This window comes from Nelumbo nucifera, chromosome 2 (assembly GCF_055504915.1).
Source record: "Nelumbo nucifera cultivar China Antique chromosome 2, China Antique-T2T, whole genome shotgun sequence".
Lineage (NCBI taxonomy): Eukaryota > Viridiplantae > Streptophyta > Magnoliopsida > Proteales > Nelumbonaceae > Nelumbo > Nelumbo nucifera.
In genome coordinates this window covers 40602000-40628516 of record NC_142650.1, presented here as the reverse complement: position 1 = coordinate 40628516, position 26517 = coordinate 40602000, and the positions used below count along the sequence as shown (strand labels likewise).

Here is a 26517-nt window from a genome sequence, read left to right as displayed (position 1 = left end):
ACAAGTACAAATGTCAATGCAAAACTAAACCAGATTTGCCCGGTTGAGATTTACACTCCCATCCCATGCATTTGCATTATGATTTCGGTGCAACCAAGCAGCCAAAATGATTTTTGTTATAAAGTTCAAGGGTTTTCATACCCAAAAGTTCATTTTTACCATGTACAAAAGCTAAAATGGACGAAAAGAGCCAACAGCCGGTCGGGGCACCAAGTGACCAACCACCAATAGGTCCAAAGTGAGGTGATTCTGACTTTGAGGAAGTTAGCTCCCGGCGTAATAGTTATAGCGGAGCGGACTTACCTATTGATAGTTTGATACCTCTTTTTCTTTGATGTATATACATAGATATACCATTGAATATTGATATCAGAATATGCAAAATTAGACTTAAAGAAAGGGTAATTTAGTAAATTCGTGAGAAATTTTGTGGTGCAACTACACATCCGTCGTCCTCGTCTCCAAGAAATCCATTCTCTTACCCGAAAAACCCAAAGCCAAAGCCAAGAGAGATATGGGACATGGATAAATAAAAAAATACACAAATAATTAGAAAATAGAAAATTTCATATTTTTATCCTTTTTTTTTTTTTTAACGTGTTTTTCCAACGGCGGTGGCTCGTCCCCCCTCCCCCCGACCCACCCGCTACAGACCCAATTCTGTTTATTTTTTCGATTCAAAATTGCAACTTCAGAGCTCGAACTCAAAATTTCCCCCTTTTCGTAATTACAATTAACAGGGCCCAGATTCCTATATCCTCCGATCGATTCCGTCGTTCCGATTCCGTGCGCGCGAATTCGCTCGTGGCGGTGGGCGGTGGGCAGTGGTCACCCCTATCTGATTTGTATTGAATTCTTCTTACCCCAGCTTCGATCGCGGCCATCGAGCTCAACCGAATCTCCGTTACGCTCTCGTCTCTCCGGCCGTACCAGGTTCGTGCCTTTCTCGCACCCTAGGGTTTCTGATTCATTGCGATCATAACCTAGGGTCTCTTAGGGTTTCGATTCTCCTGTCAATTTGGTATTCTTTAATTGGGGCTTCTTTCTTCTTCTTGAACTCTAGCCTACTATCCGGAGCTTCTCGTGGATTCGGCCTGGTTGCGTGCTTTAATGCCTTCACTAAAAAGGTTCCAATTGCTGCAGAGTTTCAATTGTGATCTTAATGAATTTAATTGACGTTGTTGGACTTTGTTCGGCTTTTTTGACTTGCACTGATTTTTGTGGCCAATTGTAGTGTTAGTGTTGCCGGAGTCGAAGTGCAGTAACGTAAGTCAATTGCTTCCTTGAACGGCGAGTGGCACAGGTATTTTGTGTTACTAATTCGTAACTTACGAGTTTATGGCTTCTATGTTTGGTTGTGAATATGGAGAATTCAGTTCGGTTGCAGTTTGATTTGTGAAACAATGTTACTATTCTTTCCTCTTCATGCTATTGACGCGATGCTGTTTTTTGGGATCTGTCTCATCCATTGGTGGTGGATGTAGATTTTGGATGCAGGGTTAGCATGAAAATGTGGCTGTTACATTGTAATCATGAAGATATGGTCATCTTAACTCGCTGTTTATGAAAATTTTACCGTTTATGTGTTTTAAACTGCCTTAGTTAAAAAAGTTGCTCATTTTCTAAATATATGTTCTGGAGTAGATTTGAGGGAGAAGATGGAGGAGTTGATAGGAAGGTAGCAGGTAGGGTCGTTTTGTTACATAGGAAGTGCTAACTAGTGGAAGCTATGTTATGATTCAGGTTTCTGAACCTTGGGTTGATTTAACTAGAATGGGCTAGCCAATAGTAGGACATCGTTGCTAGTGGCTTCATGCCAGGCTGTTTGAGGCCTGAAGGGAAACAGATTCATTTGCACTAAAATTGGATGACTTTGAATAAACAACCTCAATGGTTCCAAAATCATGAGAACATTGCTTCAAGTCTGAGAGTGGCCCCTTTGTGCAAAGAATGTCAAAGGGTAGGTAATCCACCCTTCCTAATACCCTGGAGAGCTTGGACCAACATTGGGTAATGGAGAAAACTTTGGCTGTCTATGGTTGACAGCCTGGGCTGTTAACAGGGCTCTCCCTGCATGACACATTAGTTTGCCCAACAATGCATCTAGCACTGATACCGTTGCAAGTAGTCTGTGTGAACTAACATGCCATGCATGGAGAGCCTTATTGACAGCCTAAGGCTGTTGACCATGGACTACCAAAATTTCCCCTGAATGGCCCTTTGTTAATATTTGACACAAGAAAGGGGTCACTAGAAGAATCCTATTCTGCATTCCACTCTATTGTTGGATTTAACTTTTCTCTTTGATGTTATAAGTTGTAGTTGTTTCATTGCTTTGGATCATTCATTTGTTGTAAATTAGATTTTTATTTATTGCAGTTGAAATTCATTTGGTAACATATAATTCACTAGAACTATTATTTCTTAGATTTTTTAACCCAAACTACTAACAGAACTTTAACTGAGAACTAAAATTTGATAACATCTGAATTTGCTGAATTGAATGGGTTATTGCTCTGTCGTTTATCGAATAAGTTGTTAAGGAGGTTGTGAGCTCCTAACTTGCTGAAACTGAAGTTGGGTTGATAACTATATGTTTGATTAGGATTATTCAATCATTTCATCCACAAAAGGCAAAGCAATAACTTATCCAGTTCAACCACTTTGTTGTTGTCAAATGACCCATAAGAAGATTCTAACTTATAAATCATATATTTTAGGTGGATCCTGGTTAAACATCCATGGATGTTGAATATCCACATAATTGAATGACTCTTGATAGATGGTTAGCTCAATGGGAAAGGTAAAAAGCTTCAGTAAAAACACTTAAATTCATTTGGACTTTATAGTACTGATATTAACTTGTGGTAGTATTGTTGTTTACTTTCCCAAAAGAAAAAAAAAAGATTAACTCTGAAACTTTTGGTTTTATAATTCTGAAATCCAGAGTTTAGAGTTGACTGACTATTTTCTTCTGGAGTGGAATTTTAATAATACAGATTGGATCACAATCGTGAAAATTGAAATACATGTGATTTGTGTTATGTGATTGGTTGAACATGTAATCCTATGTTTGATCATCTTATTTCCTCCTTATATTGCATTAGCAACTTGCTCATATTGTTTATCTTCTTGCGGTCTTTGCTTGCTATAATCCTTTTTTTTTTTTATTTTCTTGTCATGTTTCCAAACAGCTGTAGAGTTGCATATTTCAATAACAATAATTGTATCTTCATTGAAAAATGCAATTCTACAGAAGTTTGGAAACATGACAAAAAAAGAAAATCCAAAAAGAAGGATGAGAGCAAGCAAGGACAGCAAGATGATAGTATCTTCTGCTCCAGGCTAAATATTTACTTGATTATTGCCTTGTATTCCTCACAGGGTTCATTATTTGCAAATTCAAGGAGCCGTATGTACTCTTGAACATTGGTTGATGATGAAGCAGTGAAGGTTATTGGTTATCTGAAGTGGGTTTAATGGTGCTGTTAGTTTGGTCTCTATCCTTTTGTTTTGGATTACACTGTTCTGATATCATTACTAGCTTTGCAAGGTGTTGGATATCCCAAGGGGAGATGTGAAAATCTAAGTGTTGATGTACTTCATATTTAGAAGTATACAGAGAAAAGATGAATGTACAGGCTCGTATTTCGGGAATGATCTCGGGGCAGATACCCAGTCAAGGTGGTTCTCAGTTGTCTGGCATATCACAGCAAAACGGAAATTCTCTATCTTCTCCAATACAAAATCTAGCTGGTTTTCATGGTACTTGCAATGTGGATCCTGATCTTGAGAGGGAACGGAAACTTGTGCAAGATAGAATGTAAGTGGTCTCAGTTTGCTAGTAATTGAACAGTTTACTTCTTTTGAGAAATTTGCCATAAGAAATTGAGAATAGTAGCTACTTTTAGATTATGATTATAGCATAAAACTTCTTCTATATATGGATTTTGGAATACATTGCAGCTGGCTTGATATGTTTTTTTGTTTTTCTTTGTTTCTTTGTTTTTGGCCTATGCATCTTTGTTGCTGTTCTCCCTTGTATTTTTTTCCTCTTTTGCTCTTTCTTGGAAGGCTGTACTCCAGTGATATCTCATCACTTCCAGATGTACTGTTTTTTATTTATATTAATAAAATTTTCTTTGTATTTTTTTTTGGTATTTGGTGAATAAATTTTTCTTTTTATTGATTACCAAAAAATTTTTTGTTGAAGGTGTCAGCCTAGCCTGCTGGTAAAGTCTCTAGCTGGTTTTAGTGGAGACCTGGGAAATAGTCCTGCCTTCACCTGGGTTGGGGAGGTCTAGGGGTTTGGGGGAGGGCTACCCCCTGTTGTGTAGCCCATTACAAAAAAATGGAGGGGGGGGGATTTTTTGCTCACTGGAGTGTCAACAGGAAATGCATCATGTACCAAAAGGCCTTCATTTTTTACCCTTATCCATTTGAGAAATCAAAATAACTCATTAGCTATTGTTTTTGGGGATATATAGTGTGGTATGGGCTGACATACACAATGACACTTGCTATACATGGTTAACCAGGTAGCCCACACCAAATTGTATTCTTTAAAAGAACACGATGTTTTGCTTTTTGATTCTTTTCACAAATATTTCTTGTGTCTATTTTACTTTTTTCAATCTAAAGAGCATAAAGCAGAACTGGAAATACAGTAACAACAAGACAATAATGTTATATAATGAAGCTTACTTGCTTAATTATTCCTTATGCTTTTCCCAGTTGTCAAATTCTCCTGCAGCGGCCAACAAATCATGAAATGCAGACAAGGATGCCGGGTATTGCAAAGCGCTTGGAAGAGCTTCTATTGAAAAATGCTACCTCAAAGGTTTGCTGTACTATGTTCAAATTTCTTGGTTTAGGAGGATTGAGCTTTTCAATTACGATTGCATTGTCGTTTTTCTAATAGCTTCTTGGAGTTGATTTATTGAGGAACATAAAAGCTTAGCGGAGGGCACATGGGTTTCAGTTTTTGGTCATATGGTAGAGCTGACTTCTGGATCAAAACCATTAGGATTTTAGGTTCACGTATTTCTTTTCCTTTTTCCCCTTTTTTGATTTTTTTTTTTTTTTGGGGGGGGGGCATTGTGGTTCCTTAGGAGTCAGTAGCCACCAGCCACTGTCTCTATGTATATCTTGCCTGACTGGTATGTTTCTTTGTAACATCAGGAGGAATATATGAACATGGATACATTAGAACACCGCTTGCAAACTGTGATTAAACGTACACCTACTGGTAACCATGATCAACAGTTAAAGCACACTTCTTCCTCCTCCTCTGTTGGTACAATGATACCAACCCCTGGTATGCCGCAAAGTGGAAGTTCAAACTTGATGGTTGCATCTTCTGTGGACAATTCCTTGATTTCTGTCAGTGCTTGTAGTAGCATCACAACCAATACTGTCAACACAGGGAGCATGCTTCCAATAGCCAATGGATCAGCTGTTGGCATACATGGCGGTTCCTTCAATGCATCTGATGGTACTTACAGTTCTATGATTCCATAGATTAAAATGCAGTTTGCGTTTTTTCCCCAGTAACATTTTCTGCTTGTGCAGGATCCCTACTCAATGGATATCAGCATTCACCTGCAAGTGTCTCCATTGGATCTGGTGGAAATAATATGATGTCATCAATGGGTGTGCAAAGAATTCAAAGTCAAATGATTCCTACACCTGGATTAATTAAGACCCAGTCGTCGATGAATTCTGAATCTTCTATTAATGGTTCTGGGTTTTCTGGTGTTGAATCGACACTGGTACCACAACTGCAGCAGTCAAAGCAATATATTGGTGGCCAAAACAGTCGCATATTGCAAAATCTTGGAGGGCAAATAGGAATTGCCATGAGATCTAGCTTGCAGCAGAAGCCTTCGTCTTATCCCTTCTCAAATGGAGCTCTAAATAGTGGGACAGGGGTGATAGGGAGCAATATGCAATTGATAAATGGGCCTGCAACATCTGAGGGCTATCTGACTTCTTCACCCTATGGTAGTTCACCGAAGCATTTCCATCAGCACTTTGATCCACATCGTCAGCAACAATTGTTGCAAAGTGGTCTCTCTCTCTCTCTCTCTCTCTCACATACACACACACACACTTGAATATGCATGCACATTCAAACACATATACATGCATCCTAAACCCTAAATTCCTAAGCTCACCCAAGTGTGCACACAGTCACACTGAAACACAGATATCCACTTATATGCTCATGCATACATACTCAATACACACATGGGAGCACCTTATCCCAATTTCTTTCATTGGATCTTAGAGGTATCTTTTCTTGTCCTTTTCTTTCCTCCCTTGCAACAGCATTATCGCAGCCAACGAATCCTTCAGGAGGTGATGGATATGGAATGATCACTGCTGATCTGACTGGATCAGGAAATTTTTATGCTCCTACATCAGCTGTTGGATCTACAATGAATAGCCAGAATATCAACACACTTAACTTGCAGTCTAAATCAAAAGTCAATTCTCCCTTGGTAGCTAATCAATCTAACTTGTCGGCAATGCAATCAACTGCACTTGTGAAACCTCAAAATATTGATCATCCACCAAGGATGAATTTCCAGTCTTCCCATCCTATGCGAGATCATTTATTACAATCTAATCAGCAGCTGCAGAAGTTTCAGCAACAACCACTTCAATTCCAACCGCAACAATTTACTCAACATCAACATCAACAAAAGCAGCAAAGTCAGCAACACCAGCAGGTTTTGCCAAAGAATGATGCTTTTAGGCAGTCTCAACTAGCATCCAACTTGGGTGGTCAAGTGATGACTGAAAATGGAATGGAAATCCACAATGAAGTTCTTCGCTCACAAGTTACTGAGCATTTGCAACTTGGTGAGCTACAGATTCAATTTCAGCATAATGCTTCTGAAGACAGTTCCAGATCTGATCAGTTTCTCCCCAATACATCTGGACCAACAGATTGCTACTCATCCTTGTCAAATAGTTCACAGCTAATGCCACGAATGTTGCATCCAAACCAGCAAGTTGCAGAGACACAAAATGATTTTAGTTGTCTTTCTGCTGGACCACATGTAGAACCACAACTGCAGGGCCAGTGGCATTCTCAGTCACAGAAGTCCCACATGACTGAAAACTCCTCACATGAGCAGCATATCCAAGAGGAGTTCCATCAACGTCTAATAGGACAAGATGAAGCTCAGCGACCTCATCCATCTACAGAAGGAAGTATTACTGGTCAAACAATTTTTCCTAAGGGCACGGCAATACGCCCTGCTTTAGGTGGTTCCTGCAAACCAGGGAATGCGACCATTGAACGACAGTGGTGGAATCAACAGAGGTGGTTGCTATTCTTGTGGCATGCACGTGGATGTTCAGCTCCTGAAGGAAAATGCCAAGAAGTTCATTGCATAACTGCACAAAAGTTGTGGAGGCATATGGTGAAGTGCAATATACATCAATGCTCATATCCTCGCTGCCATCCTACCAAGGGATTGGTTCAACATTTCAAAAGTTGCAAGGGACCTGATTGTCCTGTTTGTGTTCCTGTCAACAATTATTTACGATCATATCGTAAGGCACGATCTCGCCCTTTGTCAGATACTAGTTTATCTAATCAGATAAATGGCTCTTGCAAAGCATATGGAGATGCTGCTGGATTGACTGCAAAGACTAGCTCATCGGCCGGTGAAATTTCAGAAGATTTACAGTCATCAATTAAACGAATGAAGATGGAGCATCACTCTCCATCTGTTGCACCCAAGGGTGAAGGTTCCCCACGGCCAGTGTCTCCAATGAGCCAACTACTTGTTCCACAGGATTCACAACCCCAAGTTTGGCAACAAGTTGACAATTCTATTCCTGTTAAATCTGAGATCATAGAAATGAAGATGGATTCATCTCTAAGTTCTGGACAAGGATGTTCTCCTAATTTGTGTGAGATAAAAAAAGATAATTCAGATGATTGCTACAATATTAAGTCAGATGTTGGACCTGTCATTATTGATGAACCCGTTGGTCTTACTAAGACAGAAAACATGGATGTTGAGAAAGAAACCAATCAAGTTAAGCAGGAAAAGAAGCAGGAATCTTCTACAGTAACGTCTGAAAATGTGGCTGGAACCAAGTCAGGGAAACCAAAAATAAAGGGGGTATCATTGACTGAACTCTTTACTCCGGAGCAGGTCCGGGAGCATATTATAGGTCTTAGACAGTGGGTTGGCCAGGTAAGCATATGGGCTCCTAATGCCAAGTTGCTTCTATCATTTGCTCTCATTTTTTCTAGCTACATTTATAGCCAACATTTAGTGAGGCAAATGCATGATATACATTGTTGATTTTTTTTTTTTAAGAAGGAAGCTTTTTGGGGCATTTGTTTAATGCATACACTTTTTTAGGAAGATACATGACACAGATCAGGGGCCATTGCTTGGTGTGGTGGTAAAATCTCAGGCTGACAAACATGATAACGCAGGTTTGAGTCTAAGAGTGGTCACTTCATGCTAAAAATGTCAGAGGATAGGTTTTTATTTAGTCCGCCCCTCCCAAGGTCTATAATAGTACCAGCATTGGGTAGTGACCTTTCTTAGACATGGCACATATTGTTTGTTTTAATAAAAAATTATTTATTTGTTGTGTGTCACATCTCACATGGTGAGCGAGCTTACAATTGGAGGGAGTTCCACAACCTTGTTCTTCTTTTTTGATAAGTAACGATATATTTTTTGAGTGCCATGGAAAAACCCAAAACTGTCCAGGATAGACAGCAGGGCCATTACAAACCAGTCACAAGCTCAACCTACTAACAATATAACAATTATAAAAGTATATTACAATAGAGCCCCAAAACTAGGCATTTCCCAAATACACTCTTTATTTGTTCCACAACCTTGTTATCTTTCAAATTTAATCAATTGCAAAGTGCATTGGCACTTTAGGCAAGCCTTGCCCTGGTCCTAAGAGTGGTTCGTTCCTATGATCTGTGTTATTATCTTTTTTGTTGGAATGCTTATTCCGTAATTCTGTGTTTATATTCATTGTTCCTGTCATTAGGGGCAAGACTCAAGCCAGTTCTTTTGATGCTTCTTCACCTTTGTATGCATGCTGACATTTATGGTTTTATCGTATTTCTCACCCAAATAAATGCACTAAAGCTAGTTATGGTACTCCCTGGCAGATATTGCCTTCCCCACCCCTCACAAGTCCATAATATATATTAACAGGACGGCCTTTGTTCTTCACTATATATTTTAATCAGTTGCTACTTGCTAGGCATGCATATGGTACTTTGCCAGACTTATATTGACTTGTATGTTTTTCCTACCATATTGATAAAAAGGTTTTTTGCCTGCTTTAGTATATGTCCCTGTAATGATGGCTAATGCTCGTTCAAATTCTCTTTCTCAGAGTAAAGCAAAGGCTGAGAAAAACCAGGCAATGGAACATTCTATGAGTGAGAATTCTTGCCAGTTATGTGCAGTGGAGAAACTTACTTTTGAACCTCCACCTATATATTGCACTCCCTGTGGTGCTCGCATCAAACGGAATGCAATGTATTATACTGTGGGAACTGGTGATACACGCCATTACTTCTGTATTCCATGCTATAATGAGGCCCGTGGTGACACTATTGAGGTTGATGGGACTCCTATTCTGAAGGCAAAGCTAGAGAAGAAGAGAAACGATGAAGAAACTGAAGAATGGGTAAATCCTTTTTATTTCTCTATGTTTTTGTTACTCTTTCACAGAAAAAAAACAAAAAAAGAAATGAAGAATGGTTAAATCCTGTACATTCTCTTGTTTGATTTTTATTTATTACACAGATTTATAACCTTTTATCTTTACCTGCAGTGGGTTCAATGTGATAAGTGTGAAGCTTGGCAACATCAAATCTGTGCCCTTTTTAATGGTCGAAGGAATGATGGAGGGCAGGCTGAATATACCTGTCCTAATTGCTACATAGGAGAGATTGAAAAGGGAGAACGTAAACCTTTACCACAAAGTGCTGTTCTTGGTGCAAAAGATTTACCTAGAACAATCCTTAGTGACCACATAGAACAGCGACTCTTCAGGCGACTAAAGCAGGAGAGACAAGAGAGAGCAAGGCTTTTGGGGAAGAATTTTGATGAGGTTATTTCTCAGCTTGATTTATTATTATTAATCTTCTGTGGTGTTTTCTTAGTTAAGACTTCTTTGGTATTATAGTTGTTAAGTTTGTAACTAATGATCGGGTCTTTTATCTCTATCCAAAAGGGAAGAAAAAGTAAGAAGTTTTCCATGTTTTTTTGGTAATAGTTGGTAGTTCCCATTGTATGAGGTGTTAGATGTGGCCATTTTTTTTTTGTTTGCCACTTTTGTGTGCTTCTTTTTACTTTTTGTTGGGCCCTGATTCTCTGCATAGATCTTGCATGCTTTTTCCTCAAGGTTGCAATGGTATCTGTTTTGTTCAATTTCAAGTTCCAATTTAATCTGTTTATTATTGCATAGATCTTGCATGCTCTGCATATATCTAATTATCTATTATCTATATCTATCTATATATTAATGAAATTTCACACTTACTGATCAAAATATATACAAGGATGGAAGAAGCAGTGGTAGGGGGTACAGTGATTAGGGTGGTTGTATTGGAATTGAGGTCAAGGTTTGTTGCCTATGGTTTGAGCTCTGATACATTTTCAGTGCCATGGAGCTAGACCGGTGAGCTGTCATGCTTTCTTCAAAGATGGTTGCTTCCAAGCCCACCTCCTGGTTGTCATTGCTTGTTCGATTCCTTTTCCACCAAGGCTCAGTTTGGAAGGAGTACAAATGCAAATTTGTAGAGTGCAAAAAATTTGCATTTGTACTCCTTCCAAACTGAGCCTAAGTGATTGCTTGGTCATGACTCATGAGAAGGGGAGCCTGATAAGAGGTGGAAGTGGGAATGAAGCTTTTAGACAATAATTTGATGATGGTTCAGTATGCACAACAGTGGAAATCTGTGTGGGTGCATGTGTGTTTGTATGTATAATGATGGATATGGCACTGAACACAATGGAATGGTGAACCAGGATTCTTGTGGGCGATCCATATAGTTCTGACAAGGCTTATATGATGATGATGATGATATAAACAGTTTTAAGGTCAGTGATAGGATCAATGTTGGGAAGTCAAGGATCATTTCCAAAAAAATAATTAGTGTGGTAGAAATGCATATACTGAGATGGATGAATGGAAAAAACTAGGGAGGATAGGGTCAGAAATGAAGTCATTTGAAGGAACATAGGAGTGGCTCCAATAGGTAATAAAATGAGGAAAGTAGACTAAGATGGTTCATTCATGTGCATAGAAGACCATTGACAACACCTGTAAGAAGTGATCTATTGCATGTTGAAGGGACTAGAAGGGCTAGGGTAGACCAAAAAGGACATGGGTTTAAGTAGTAATTAAATGATTAAAGCGTTCATAATTTAACAATAGATATGACATTAAACAGGACAGAATGGTGAAACAGGATTCATGTAGCCAACCCCATATAGTTGTTGTGTGTTATGTGTGTGACACTTGTTTACAACTTGTGCCAAGTCTTGGTGCCTGGTCTTGCTTTTGTTGAGTATTTTTGGGATGTATTACTGAGGAGAATGGTAATGCCATGCATACTTCTTACTGATGTTTGCTGCTTCAATAAGTAGGCTAATAGGCTTGCCATGTTGCCATGTTTTCTGGTTTCTTGTGTTGAGAGAGGTCTGCCTTTTTGTCTATATATGTATTTTTGTTATATGGGTAAATGCTATAAGGGTTTCTTCTTTTGTTTTCTCTCCTGGTAAGAGGTTTAGATTGGTATTCCTCTTTCTTGTATACAGCTTGTTCTAGTTGAAATTTTTAATTGGATTCTTCAGTTGATTTGTTCCCTTTTCTTGTTCATTTGAAGGATTCCTGTGATTTTTTTAAGGTATTACATTTTGATTTCTCCTTGTTTAGTGTATTAAGGTGATTGTTGTTTGGCATTGCCAGGTTCCAGGAGCTGAAGCACTTGTTATCAGAGTTGTATCATCAGTTGACAAAAAATTGGAAGTGAAGCCACGCTTTCTAGAGATCTTCCAAGAAGATAATTATCCAACTGAATTTCCATACAAATCAAAGGTACTTGGGTTTGCTTGTTTTAGTCAATGTTTTCAACTTGCTGTTGGCGTGGACGGTCAAACCATCACCCTGCCATGATTCTGGGTCCGGTTTCCCTATAACCTAGAATTTGGTCAAAACCATTGACTTGGCCACAAACCGTCTGACCCGGGTGGTTGAACCATCGACCCAATTACTGGGTCAAGTGTTGCACATTAAATGTATAACTTTGTGATCGGATGTCCGATTGGGAATTTGGGGTTATCTTTTTTTTTTTAAATTTATTTTGGGTAGCTTTTCAAGATCTATGCATCCAAGGCACCAAAGGCATCTTGCCTTGCTATTTTCGCTAGAAAACCCTTTTTTGGCTTCAAATAGCAATTTTTAGCATTTTTACAAATAAAAAAAAATTAAAAACAGAATTGAGAAAACATAAAATAGTACTTAATATACACATTTATTATGTGTAGAATATATAATCAGTGTTTTAAAAGGCGTGGGTGGCGTACACCTCAAACGTTTTTTTCATGAGGCATATGCCTCATGCACAGTTGTAGACCTCATAAAAAAAGACCCAAAAAAAGAAAAAAGAAAAAAGGGAAGGTAAGGGAAGGGAAAGAAAAAGAAAGAAAGAGAAGAAAAAGAAAGAAAGAGAAGAAAAAGAAAGGGAAGGGAGGAATAGATATGGGGAAAGAAAGTGGGCCGGGGATCTCTTGGTTCTACTAGTGCTATTTATCTTCATTCTTTTTAATATAAAAGATTTTTATTAAAAATAAAAAAAAAGAGATCATCCTTCCTCTTCTTCCTCTTCCTCTTCCCCTTCCTCCTCATCCCCCTCCTCTTAAGGAGGCTTATGCCTCTTACGTTCTGAACTATGCCTCACACCTCTAGGTAGTGAAACGCCTCACGTCACGCCTCTGTGTGTTAAAACATTGAATATAATTATACGTTGTTCTTATTGATATAGTACATGCCTATATATACTCATACATATACATAATACATGTATATAGGTAATTATATATATTGTATACACATGCTTGCGACTTGGGTGACTAGGGTGACCAAGATTTGCGACCTATACGCATACACATACATCCATTGCGACTTGGGTGACCAGGGTTCAGATCTTGGAAACAACCTCTTTGTATGTGCAAGGGTAAGGCTGTGTAATCTGTCCCTCTGCAGACCTTGCATTGGTAGGAGCCTTGTGCATTGGGGCCTGGGCTGCCCTTTATATACACATGCTGATGTGTCATGGTCAAACTGGTGACCTGCGACCATGAGGCAAAAACGGTTTGGCCTCTGGGTTAACATTGGTTTTAGTCATGAAGTAAGGGAATATTATTTGTCTAGTTTTCTTAGATTTAGATGTAAATAATTTACCATAACTTATTTTGCATCTCTAGATCAGCAAACTCCTTGATAGAAGGCCTACTTGGAGGAGACCATAGGAAATCACTTTTTTGCAGTATCAATATGGGGGCTCTGTTGCTTTGAGCTCCTGTCAGTGGTGTTTTATTGCTACCCATTTCCATCAATAAATTTTACTTCATGTTTACTCAAAAAGGGTGGGGGGGGGATTTCCATTGTTATCTTTCTCATCATTACCATTATCATCATCTAAGCCTTGTTAGTAGTACTTTTTATAGGAACTGTAGATGACCTCTGGACGTGACTAGAGGTGTAAATCGGGCCGTGTCACTCCCAACACGATTTTGAGCCGGCCCGACCCATATATATATTTATATATTAATATAAATTATAATTATATAATAATATATAGTATATAATATATTAATAAAATAAGCAATTGTATACATCAAAATTCATATAAAATAAAAAATTTAATATTTGTTTCAATTATTTTAAATAATAGCTTTGGCCTGATCCACGACCCGACATGGCCTAAGGCTCGGCCCATGGCACAGCACGGGCACGCGCGGGCTCGGGTCGTGGGCCATGCCATGCCGACCCAACACGGCCTGTTTTACAGCTGTAGACGTGACCAGCCATCTTAGTCTACTTTCTCTCATTTTATCACTTATTAGAGCTACTCCTAGGTTCCTTCAAATGATTTCGTTTTTTACACTGTACTTTCCATTTTTTTCCCTTCACTCATCAATCTTTTTTTTTTTTTTTTGGATCAGCAACTCAAAGAATTTCATTAAAACTTAATACAATAAGAAGTTGTATTCTTCCACGATCATTTTTTGTCCATGTTGTTACTTGAGTTTCCACATTCTAGTCCATACAACATTGATGGTGTTATGGTGTTATAACACCCTCTTATATATCATGAAATGTTGTTGCACCCTCTTATATATCATGAAATGTTCTATTAAGCCTGACAACTATTTGTTTCTTGGTCTCTCCTATGCTTTGATAGTGGATTAAGTATTTGTACTTTTTCTGCTATGGCTGCGTATAATCATGGGGAATTTTGTTACACCACTAACTCATTCTCCAGTATTCTAAGTGACCAACCCCTGTGGAATTTTGTAGTTCAGAAAATAATGCAGAAATAGAAGGTTTAAAATATGCACTTACCAAATTCTGCTCCAATGCAGAAAATGACCTGATTGGTGGTATCTGGAAACTCATGGCATTGCCCTTCAATTGTTTTTTTTTTAATTCATCTTTTGTTTTTTTTTTTTTTTTTTTCTTTATCAACAATCATGTCACTAGCTACTTTGTCCATCATTGAAAATCTTTAAAGATTACGAACTTACAAATTCTTCTTCCAGGTAATTCTGTTGTTTCAGAAGATCGAAGGTGTAGAAGTATGCCTTTTTGGAATGTATGTCCAGGAATTTGGTTCAGAATGCCAGTTGCCAAATCAGCGCCGTGTTTATCTTTCCTATCTAGATTCTGTCAAATACTTCCGGCCTGAAGTTAAAACAGTTACTGGGGAGGCTCTTCGAACATTTGTTTACCATGAAATTCTTGTAAGTTCTGGCCCTTTGGCCTTCAATTAATTTTACTGAATATTAGTAGCTTAATTAGTTTGCGTATGGCTGGTTTTTGTTGGGTTCTTTTTGATGTTGTGTATTTCTCTTTCAGATAGGATACCTTGAATATTGCAAGAAGCGTGGTTTCACAAGCTGCTATATTTGGGCTTGCCCTCCTTTGAAGGGTGAAGATTATATTTTATATTGCCATCCTGAAATTCAGAAAACACCAAAATCTGATAAACTTAGGGAATGGTATGTTCGATAACCCAAAATCTGATTATCCAAAACTATGAGTGTTATTAATTTAGTTTTCCTGAACTGATTCATGGCTACCTTTTCTCAGGTATTTAGCAATGTTGAGGAAAGCTGCGAAGGAAAACATTGTGGTTGACCTCACTAATTTATATGACCATTTCTTTGTACAAATGGGTGAATGTAAAGCTAAGGTAACTGCATCTCGTCTGCCATATTTTGATGGTGACTACTGGCCTGGTGCTGCGGAGGATATGATCAATCAGCTCCGTCAGGAAGAAGATGGTAAGCAGCAGAAGAAAGGAAAAACCAAAAAGACTATAACAAAGAGGGCTTTGAAAGCTGCTGGCCAATCTGATCTTTCAGCCAATGCCTCTAAGGATCTTTTACTAATGCAAAAAGTAATTTTGTTATCCATGCTCTCTCTCTCTCTCTCTCTTGGAACTCCTTTAATATAGTTTCATTCATGTTATATTAATAAGTTGTTTATGTTTGGTAATTGTTATTTTCTTTTTGATCTGGATTGACTTCACTTCATTACTTGATTACAATTACAAACTTTTGTTTGTTCAGATGTACTAGTTTACTACTGTTTCACTAATGCAATTTTGTCATTTCCACAGCTTGGGGAAACAATCTGTCCAATGAAGGAAGATTTTATAATGGTTCATCTGCAGCATGCATGCACTCGTTGTTGTCATTTAATGGTATCTGGAAATCGTTGGGTTTGCAGTCAATGCAAAAATTTTCAGCTTTGTGATAAGTAAGCATTCTTTCATCTTACCTATATTTTTTTCCACGCTCCAATTTCTTGGGATATCTATTGATGTTAATTACAGGAATCTCACTATGATACTGAAAGGGCATGATACTTGAAAAGCTCATTACAAATCAAAACTCATATCAACTGGTATTCATAAAAAATCAGTAGGGAGTTTCTTGTCAAAGTTCTTCTGGTGTCATACGTTTTTGGCATCATAGAAATTGCCTCATAATAGTTATTAATTACATATTTATATTCCATGGCATTCTTCTGGCTGCCTGGTTGCCAACTAGTGCTGCATTGACTTGGACAGCAAAATCAGAATCTGATGCATGTTCAGGAGTCTGACTTGACAAGCTTGGCTAATGAGGATTTCTGGACATGTTTAAAAAAATTGTATTATATGTGTGTATATGTACATTGAACATATTATTCAAATAATACATGCTTTTTTCAGTCCTATATAGAAGATAATAGCCAAAGCCCAAAGATAGCCTGTGCCTTGGTCCACCTTATCTTGGAAAACTTAGGCCTATTGTCCCACAGGACTATTTTTTTTTCCTTTGTAGGTAACCTTAATTCTTTATTGCTGTTAGTTAAAAAGAGTAATATGGTACACTGATTGAAAAATCCAATCTAAAGGATGGATCTCTTCCTATCCCTTACTACTATACATTATGTTTTAACAAGAGAAGTTGATCCCTGTTAATTCATAGTTTAGTCAATCCATTAGTCATTCCATTCAATTTGCTAAAATTTATTTTATTTATAACATTTACATTATTGATGATCAAAGTGTACTATATAAAATTATTATGTACAAATATGTTTTTCCTTTATAAGGCTGGTTCATCTGCCCTCCCTCTATCACTATTTATACTTGCTACAAACTAATTTTCATTTGTAATACCCAATATATTTCCTCCCTTCTTGCCCCTTATTTTGCAAGTGGATCAGTCAAGGAATTTGCTGATGTAGGTATCCATGTGATTGAGATAACAACCTCCATTGCCTTATTCTTGATTTCCCTCAAGGTGTGTCTATTACCAAGTACCTTTGCCTACATTTCTAAGCCAGCTTGCTATTGTACGAGAATCACCTTTTGCCATCCTGATTCCATTTAGGACTGCTAACAACTCTGCTCTTGTAAAGTCCCACACCAAATAGGACTAAAAAACAATGCTACTACAACTCCATGGCTGTCTCTGGCCAGCACCAGCTTAGATTAATTGCCTTGAGAAAATGCTGCCAAACCTCGACCAAGAAATTGCAATGAATGAACAGCTAATTCGAAGATTCAATTTCCAGATTGCACAAAGGACAAAGCAAGTCTAGTAAGGTAAAACCTCTTCTCAGCAGCATTTTGTTGGTGAGACACTTCTCCTTAGCAACCACCCAAGAGAACTTGACTTTTAGAAGAGATGTACTCTCCAAATGGTCTTGAAGGAGAATGGCTGCTGAACAGCTCCAAGGAGACCCAAATAGCAGGTTCTAACTGAGAAGCTACCAGAATTTGCTCACTTCCAGCATCTAGAGTCCTCAGCCCTCAAGTGTAGGTGTTGGTTTTGAAGCAAATAAAGGAGTTCTACCACCTGGTCCAACTCCCTATCATTGAAATTTCTCCTGAAAACAGGAGACTAAACTATTTGTCGCCCTCAGCCAGTCAGCCCTCCTGTTCAAAGCAATCAGCAACAGAAGCCTGAATATCTTCAGCCGTAATAGATAAGGGAAACCTTTCTTTAATGGAATGTCACCACATCATGGAAAAAATAGGTCAGAAATGGAAGTCGTGGAGGTGGTAAAAATTAAAGTTGTACACTGGGTGAAAACCATGGAGAATTTCCATGGTTTCTCAACAAATGACATATTGAGAACCTGGAAGGAAGTGGCTTCTTCGGCCCAAGCCAAGGAAAGAGTAAATATGGAGTGGATCAAGCCACCAACAATCAGCTTTGTCAAACTCAATTTTGATGGGAGTTACATTGGCAGTCAGGTTGTGGCAGGGATGGGAGGGGTTTTCAGGGACTCGGAATGAAAGGTACTAGCTTTGTACTCAGGACCATTAACAGATGGTAATGCATTGAAAGCAGAGTTGTTTGGATTGCTCCATGGGCTAAAATTTGCAAAGCAATTCGGTTTCCACAACTTGGAGGTGGAAGGGGACTCAGGTGGTCATTTCTTGGACAAGAGGTAGCTCCCAAGTTCCATTGGTTTATAGAGATACTTTTTGGGAAATAGCAAGCAGTGATTTAAAAGGCGCGCCTAGGCGAGGCGCATTTCAGGGTAGGCGCCTCGCCCAGGTCCTAGGCCCCTTCAAAAGGCGCACACCTAGTGCACCTGGTGCGCCTTGCGCCTCAGCCCAGGCATGCGCCTTTTGAAACTTTGACGCTTTTTTGCTTTTTTTGTGTCTAGCGGCTGGGCCGGGGGCTCCACCCTTGGACCCCTGTGCCACACCCCTCGAGGCAAGCCCAAACAAGTCCACATTAGGTCTTAAATTCTTAGTTCTCACACAAAAAATAATGATTTTATAGTTTTAATTGCTTTTTAAGAAGACATTTTATTAGGATGAATGAATAAACAACATTACCAAATAGGGAGTTCTCGAATGTAATATGTTGGTAATGTTGTTCATTCATTCATCCTAGCAAAATGTCTTCTTAAAAAGCAATTAAAACTATAAAATCATTATTTTTTGTGTGAGAACTAAGAATTTAAGACCTAATGTGGACTTGTTTGGGCTTGTCTCAAGGGGCGTGGTACAAAGGTGGCTCGTAGAATCAGGAATGTAATATGTTTTATATCGCATTAGCTACTTGAAGTAATGCAATTGAGAAAAAAAGAGATTGTGGGTTTTATATGCTTGAAAATGTTATATATATTTGATTTTATTTTTAAGTTCTCATTTGAATATGCTTTACATGTTATATTTATGTATTTTAATATTAGATAATATGTTTTTTAAAACATTTAATTTTAAATTTTTATTAATATTATGTTTAATATTTTTTTGATTTTTTGCATTTTTGATTTTTGATTATTTTTTTTTTATTTTTTAGCATTTTTTTGCGCCTTGCTTAAAAAAGGCGTGCACCTCGCCTTGCTCAAGGGGTGTGGTACAAAGGCGGCTCGTAGAATCAGGAATGTAATATGTTTTATATCACATTAACTACTTGAAGTATTGCAATTGAGAAAAAAAAGAGATTGTGGGTTTTATATGCTTGAAAATGTTATATATATATATATATATTTGATTTTATTTTTAAATTCTCATTTGAATATGCTTTACATGTTATATTTATGTATTTTAATATTAGATAATATGTTTTTTAAAATTAAATTTTACATTTTTATTAATATTATGTTTAATATTTTTTTTTGATTTTTTGCATTTTTTGACATTTTTGATTATTTTTTATTTTTTAGCATTGTTTTGCGCCTTGCTTAAAAAAGGTGCGCCTCACCTTGCGCCTCAGGCGCAAATTGACCCCTGCGCCTTTTTTGCGCCTTGCGCTTTTAAAACACTGATAGTAAGCATATCACGGGAGCTAAATGTTGTCTTCAATTGGTGAGAAGATCGGCAAATGGGATGGCAGATGTACTGGCCAAACAAGGGACAGTGAGACACCAAATGTTTTGGGCAAAATTATAATTTCTAGAGTGTCTCTAGGGTGGAACTTCCACCTTTGTAATACTTGATATTGATATTAATAAAATCTTTCTCTTACTGATAAAAAAATGTCACCACAGCATGGGTTGAACCAAAACCTCAACCTGCTTCCAATTCCAATTTTATAAGAAATACCCTTGATGAAATGGGGATATGCCCTGTAAATGCCTTTCCAAATGCTGCACCCATAAGACAAAAGTGAACCACTGCATCCCATCCATTGTTTCTGAAACCCTATTTTTCAGCAATTATTCTTCTCCTTAACTCCTGTGGTTCATTAGAAAATCTCCAGAACCAGCCTCCCTAGAAGAGCTGTTGAACATTTTCACCTTTTTTATCCCAGCCCACCTTGAGAAATAGGTTTAGAGATCTCATCCCAATTCACCATATGGTATTTAGAGGAATCCTTCCATCTTAGCCACAAAAAATCCCTCATCTTCTTTTCTATTTTCATTGCCACCTCTGAAAGCATTAAGAAGAGGGGCATGTAAAAAGATGGAAGACTGGCCAACACACTCTTAACTAAAATCATCTTTCCACCTTTTGGAAAGATATCTAGCTTTCCACGAATAGGATTCCATATGCTTCTTCAGTTGCACTTTACTCCTAAAGGTAATCCCAAATATTTTGAAGGGAAGCTACCTGTTTTGCATCCCAAAATTTCTGCTAAGACCTGTAAATTAGGAATTTCCCCAATTGCTATTATCTCAATTGTAGAGAAATTGACTTCCAAACCTGAAACCACTTCAAACTAGCAATGCAAGAACCAAAGATATTTTGGGCTGTGATGTTTTCCAATGGCCAATGAATTATCTGAGATTACATTGGGGGAGGGAACCCGAGAAATGTGGCTTTTTGGAACCCGGTGGTGGACAGGTTTACAAAAAGATTTAGTCTCTTGGAAAGGAACTATCTCTCACTAGGGGGAAGAATAACATTGATCAAGTCAACTTTGGCTAATTTGCCCATCTATTTTTTGTTAGTTTTTAAGATTCCTGTTAGGATTTGTAGAAGTCTATAGAGTTAATGAGGGACTTCTTGTGGGAACTCAGAGAGGAGAGGAAGGACCATAGCGTTAGATCATTGGGAAGTGGTTAGTAGAAGCAAGAAATATGGTGGCTTAGGGATTGGGAACATCCAAAGGAGGAATATGGTGTTGTTAGGAAAATGGTTATGGAGATTGCCAAGGGGTAAGGATAAACTGTGGACAAAAGTGATCTTAAGCATCCATGGGTTGGCAGCTGATGGCTGGGATGCGGGAGTCTCAAATTGTGCAACTAGTGTGGTACCTTGGAAACCTATTCATGCTATCCTTTTGTTTTTTTTCTACCCTTTGTTAGGTATACCGTGTGCTCTGGGAGCTTGGTAAAGGTTTTGGGAACATGTGTGGGTAGGGGACTTACCACTTAAAAATCAAATTTCATCATTATTTTCCCTCTCCAGATACAAAAATAAGCCTATCCGGGAAGAGAAGAATGCTTGAATGTTCTCAGAGAAGGAGAGAAGCAAGGAAGGAATCAGGACTTGTGTGATGGTTAGGGTGATCCACTGGATTAAGACTTTGGAGCTGTTTTTCCAGTTCTTCTTTGATGATATCTGGAGGAATTGGGAAGTAGTTGCTAAGAGCTCTTAAGAGTAAGGGCAAAGTGGAGATGGTCTGGGTACCACCAATTGAAGGTTTTGTTAAACTGAATTTTTATGGGAGTAGCCGAGGTAATCCAGGCACTTATGCAATTGGAGGGGTTTTGAGAGATGGAGAAGGTAAACCCATAACACTTTTTTCTGGCCCTGCTGGTATGGGTGACTCCCTCAAAGTGGAACTGCTTTCTGCAATTCAAGGGGTGTAGATAGTCAGTGAGCTAAACTTGACAAATGTGGTGATTGAAGGGAACTCGAAAGTGGTGGTAGAATGGCTAAAGTATCTTGAGTCTAAGCAAGGGGTGAATAGATCCATGTTATTCAGGGCACAATTGTAATGTGTTTTTTCTTTTTGTATGAGAGGTAGCAGCTCGTGCCTCTCAAAGGGATGCTTGTAAAGATTACATAGAGTCTATTAATAAAACTTAAATTATTCATAAAAGAAAGCCTATATCCACTTTCCTATCTTCCCCTGGTCTTGGGCCTGAACTTGATTGGGACTTGGGTTTTAGAAGGGGAGTCAGAGGATCAGATGTGGACAATGTTTTGACTTTGAATCAAATTCTTCAAAAAGTTGTCTTGGATTCAACCAAGTTGGATTCTCGGATATGGGCCCTCTCCTCTAGTTCCTTTACATGTGCCTCCTTCAAAGCCCTCCTACAACCTACTACTAGTCCTGGAACTTCTTTCCCGGTTAAGGAAGTATGGGGGAACCGGTTCTGCCAAGTGTTGGGTCGCTGTGCTGGGAAATAGTCTTGGGAAGAATTAACACTTGCGACCATCTTCAAAGGAAGAAACCTTTTTGGTCCTCCACTTGACTGGAATCAATATGCTTAAAAAAGAGGAGATACAGATTATAACAACATAGATGGTTTGAGATGAAGCAATGCATTTTCTATGGAATTAGGAAATATTTGGTGTAGAGATGTTAGACAAATAGTAGTGAGAAATGGTTTGGGGGCACATAGTTTAACAATGGATATGACACTGGGTGGAATAGAATGGCAGAGCAATGCTTTGATGATGATGATGATGATGATGAAATGCTGGACAAATCTCAACACCACTCCCATACTGGTGACACTATGTCAAACCTGTTGCTATAAATAATATACAATATTAAATACTACTATTTTTTTTTGTCTAGTTTATTTCTATGTCACAGTAGAGGCATTTTCTCTTTTCTTCACATTTCATCTCATAGCAATCCAGGAATGATTTTAACTGAAGTGATACATCCAGCATTTTATTTCAAGTAGTCCTGTTAAGTTTATAATTTTATATGTGCACTAGTAATAATGACTGTTTCTCTCCTTTTTTTTTTATCAGAGCTAACTGGTAAAGCATATTTTTGTTGCTTGATAAATGCTTATTGGTTTACCTTTTGATCATCAAGGTCGTATTCTGCCATCATCTTTATAGAGATTGAGAAAAAGATGCCATATTTACCTGGATTTGTTTTCATGTGGATTAAATGTGGGATCTAATGTTTTTTTTTTTTTTTCTTACGCTTCATTGTAGGTGTCATGATGCAGAACAAAAACTTGAAGAGAGGGATAGACATCCTAGTAATAGTAGGGAGAAACACACACTTTACCCTGTGAGTTTCTAGATGAAAAATTTATTCTTGGATAAATGTTAAAAATCTATAAATACTTCTATTTTATTGTTAAGATCTACCCTACTATTTCAGTTGCACTGGACTTCTAATATCATACTTTGGTTGAAGTTGATAATATACAAGGAACTCCTAATATTTTTTTTTCGTTCCTAATTCAAAACAAGGTGAAACTTGTGGCATTGGCTAGAATTATCTCTGATTTGAGAAATTTATGCAGGTGGAAGTGAATGATGTACCTGCAGATACGAAAGATAAAGATGAAATTCTTGAGAGTGAATTCTTTGATACCAGGCAGGCATTCCTGAGTCTTTGTCAAGGAAACCATTATCAGTATGATACTCTACGCCGAGCCAAGCATTCCTCTATGATGGTCCTATATCATCTTCACAATCCAACTGCTCCTGCTTTTGTTACTACATGCAACATCTGCCATCATGACATTGAGGCTGGTCAAGGATGGCGCTGTGAAATCTGCCCTGATTATGATGTATGCAATGCTTGTTACCAAAAAGATGGAGGTATTAGCCATCCTCATAAGTTGACTAATCATCCATCAATGGCTGATCGTGATGCACAAAACAAAGAAGCTCGGCAGAAACGTGTTTTACAGGTATTTTTCTTTTTCTTAAAAATTTTTGTCTGGTTTAGTTCCTCACACTTTTACCAAAAAGATGGTTGTTTGTTTTGGTTTTTTGGCAATGGAGATTTTGCTGCCTTCAATTCATAAATCCCCTTCTATATATGGTGCTTATAGCTCTTGCTTGATCTTGATCAAGTTTTGTATGCCATGATCTCTATGGGATAACTGTGACTATTACATGTTTATGGTGTTATAGATATGATAGTTCATCTTCCATAACCTTAGTTTGCTAATCCATAACAAGGGAGGGATTAAGGAAGATGCTGCCCTAGAATTAGAACAGGCTGGGAAAAATGGAGGAGGTGCGCCTGGAGTTTTATGTGATGGGAGAACAACACTTTGTCTAAAAGGAAAAACTTATTAAATGGGTATAAGGTGAACAATACCAGATGGAGTGTTGGGCAATCAAGAAACATGTCCAGAAAAAACGAGTAGGGTAGAGATGTTAATGTTGAGATGGATGAGTTAGAAAACCATATAGGATGGATAAAAAAATGAACTTATTTGAAAGAATTTAGGAGTAGCTCCAATAGGTGATAAAATAACTTCAAAGATGGTTTGGGCATGTGCAGAGACCATTTACTGCATTGGTAAGAAGTGATAAGTTGCAAGTTAAAAGGGCAGGAAGGTTTTTTTTTTTATTCTTTGAGAGAAGGTAACATCCATTAATATGCAGCAGGGAGAGAGGCATGCATGAGAGGATATACAAATAAAAAATATCTAAATGGATCTCAATTTCGAAGACATGGCGTTAGTGTATACAGAAAAATCTTATCCACCCCCGATTTAGCGAAGGAATAAGCCTTTACATTCAGTTCCCTGGAATTACATCTGTATAAGCAAGAGAGGAAGCCTGAGAGATCTCGAATTTCATTCACCAGATGGGCCATTCTCCAAGGCCCTGCATCCAGGTTTGAGGCCCACCAAATAAGTTTCTCGTCTTGAATCTCAAGTCACCCTCAACTACTAAAGCGGTAGCCTGAATGCAGACAACCAGTTTTAACCCAACGAATAAAGTCCTCACCTCAGCTTTTGCAGCACTCGCAGTACCAATCGGTCCATTGTAATAAGCCCATAAGACTGCCCCAGTTGAAATAGTGATGAGGCTACCAATCTTTGCCGGTCTCTGACCATTGGAATTTGCTCAATAACTCCCATCAATTTAACAAAAGCTCAAAGTTAGGCCTAGGGACAAGCTGAGGGGGAGGGGGGTAATGGGAAATGATTTTAAAGGCCCAATATTTAACAATAGGTATGGTACCGGACAGCACAGAATGGCTGAACAAGATTTACATAGCCAAGCCCATATAGTTGGGACAAGGTTGGATGATGATGAGATGTGATGGTTCATCTTGAGGTGCTCTTGTTATTGTTGCCCTGCTGATCCACAACTTTCAAACATATTCAATGTGACAATTGTTTGCCTTCTCTTTTGGTAGAAAATTTTGTTTTCGTTGGCTCTCATGCGGAAAATTAAATTCTTATTGGTCGATATAAGGATGACAATGGTAGACGTGGCATATCCAAATTCCTCTCAAGTGCACATTTTGGATCCGGCAGGTCATCTTTCTGTGGTTACAATAGGGTTGGATTGCTAGCAAAAAAATCCTAGAAGGCCTTGCTCGAAAAGTGGTTGTTGTCCCTCTCACCCCCCACCCTACCCCATAAAGTTTATCTACTAGTGCTGATATACCATCTTGCTTTCTTCTAATTGGACCACATGATTTACATATAATAAAACTTTATTATGCATGCAAATATTGTCTTCTATGTGGGTCTTACGTTTGTGGTTGTATGCTATTGCAGCTAAGGAAAATGCTTGATCTTCTTGTACATGCTTCTCAATGTCGATCTGCACATTGTCAGTATCCTAATTGCCGCAAGGTTAAAGGACTCTTCCGCCACGGTATACAATGCAAAACCCGTGCTTCTGGAGGTTGTTTGCTCTGTAAGAAAATGTGGTATCTACTCCAACTGCATGCACGAGCTTGCAAAGAATCTGAATGCCATGTACCACGTTGCAAGTGCGTATTACAAATTTTTCCCTATTGAAATTGTGTGAATAATGCTTAATTTCTTTTGTGATCTTTTTGAAAATGTCAACGACCTATTTGTTGCTGTCCAGGGATCTCAAAGAGCATTTAAGGAGATTGCAGCAGCAGTCTGATTCACGGCGGAGAGCTGCAGTAATGGAGATGATGAGACAGCGAGCTGCTGAGGTTGCAGGGAACACGGGATAATCATCTGTACATATGACTAGGCATCCGGGGGGAACTTCTGAGAGCGAAAATGAGATGATATATTGCCTTCGAGGCCTGAGAAATCTGTTTGGACATAAAAGCAATTGAACATTTTCATATGGGTGAAGCTTGCAGATCTTCTGGAAAGGCTTGGGAGGAATTATCAGAAGTTTGAAGCGCGTTGCTTGATAGCAGTCATGAGGTTGGTATATCTTCATATTGAGCATGTGCATTGGATTGGAGTTCACTTGGCAGAGTCGCTCTCGTCGCTAACCATTTTCCTCCAACCTCTGATAGTTGGAGTCAGAATATTGATACATCCTGAGGCTCCGATGATGCGATTCTTTGATTGATCTTTCTTTATTCCTAATTTCCAACACCATCTTCACATAGGTGGCGGGTGTACCATAGATGTCCTAATTTGTCAAAAAAAAAAAAAGAAGAAATATCTTCCACAGAGGGAAAAGCTATCTGTTCCGCTTCTTTTACTGGGTTTAGTATTCCACCCATCTTTTTGTTTCTTGTGTTCTTTTTTTTTTCCTCTTTTTTGGGTGGGGGGTGGGAGCCCACGTTTGTATGTGCCATCTGCTGTAGAATGTCGTTATTTAAAGATGAAAAAAATAATAAATGTCATTTCCCATTACCCCAA

General features: G+C 38.3%; 1 protein-coding gene across 1 annotated transcript; it reads left to right on the top strand.

Moving 5' to 3' along the window:
• Positions 1-308: 308 nt before the first annotated feature.
• Positions 309-26517, top strand: LOC104599204 (histone acetyltransferase HAC1-like). The gene is made up of 19 exons (XM_010261644.3): positions 309-933; positions 1064-1127; positions 1235-1303; positions 3385-3823; positions 4735-4840; positions 5182-5494; positions 5572-6069; positions 6331-8219; positions 9400-9696; positions 9844-10122; positions 11986-12114; positions 14841-15041; positions 15157-15299; positions 15391-15700; positions 15923-16062; positions 22889-22967; positions 23206-23598; positions 25435-25652; positions 25754-26517. Exons 4-19 carry the CDS (start codon positions 3630-3632, stop codon positions 25866-25868), a joined length of 5304 nt encoding a protein of 1767 aa, XP_010259946.1. The 5' UTR covers positions 309-933; positions 1064-1127; positions 1235-1303; positions 3385-3629; the 3' UTR covers positions 25869-26517.

Excerpts from the sequence above, each read along its gene's own strand:
- LOC104599204 (XM_010261644.3), top strand. The coding sequence starts at position 3,630 with ATGAATGTACAGGCTCGTATTTCGGGAATGATCTCGGGGCAGATACCC. Across the intron at positions 15,042-15,156 it reads TTGTTTACCATGAAATTCTT|ATAGGATACCTTGAATATTG; the intron begins GTAAGTTCTGGC and ends TTTCTCTTTCAG. Across the intron at positions 15,701-15,922 it reads ATCTTTTACTAATGCAAAAA|CTTGGGGAAACAATCTGTCC; the intron begins GTAATTTTGTTA and ends TCATTTCCACAG.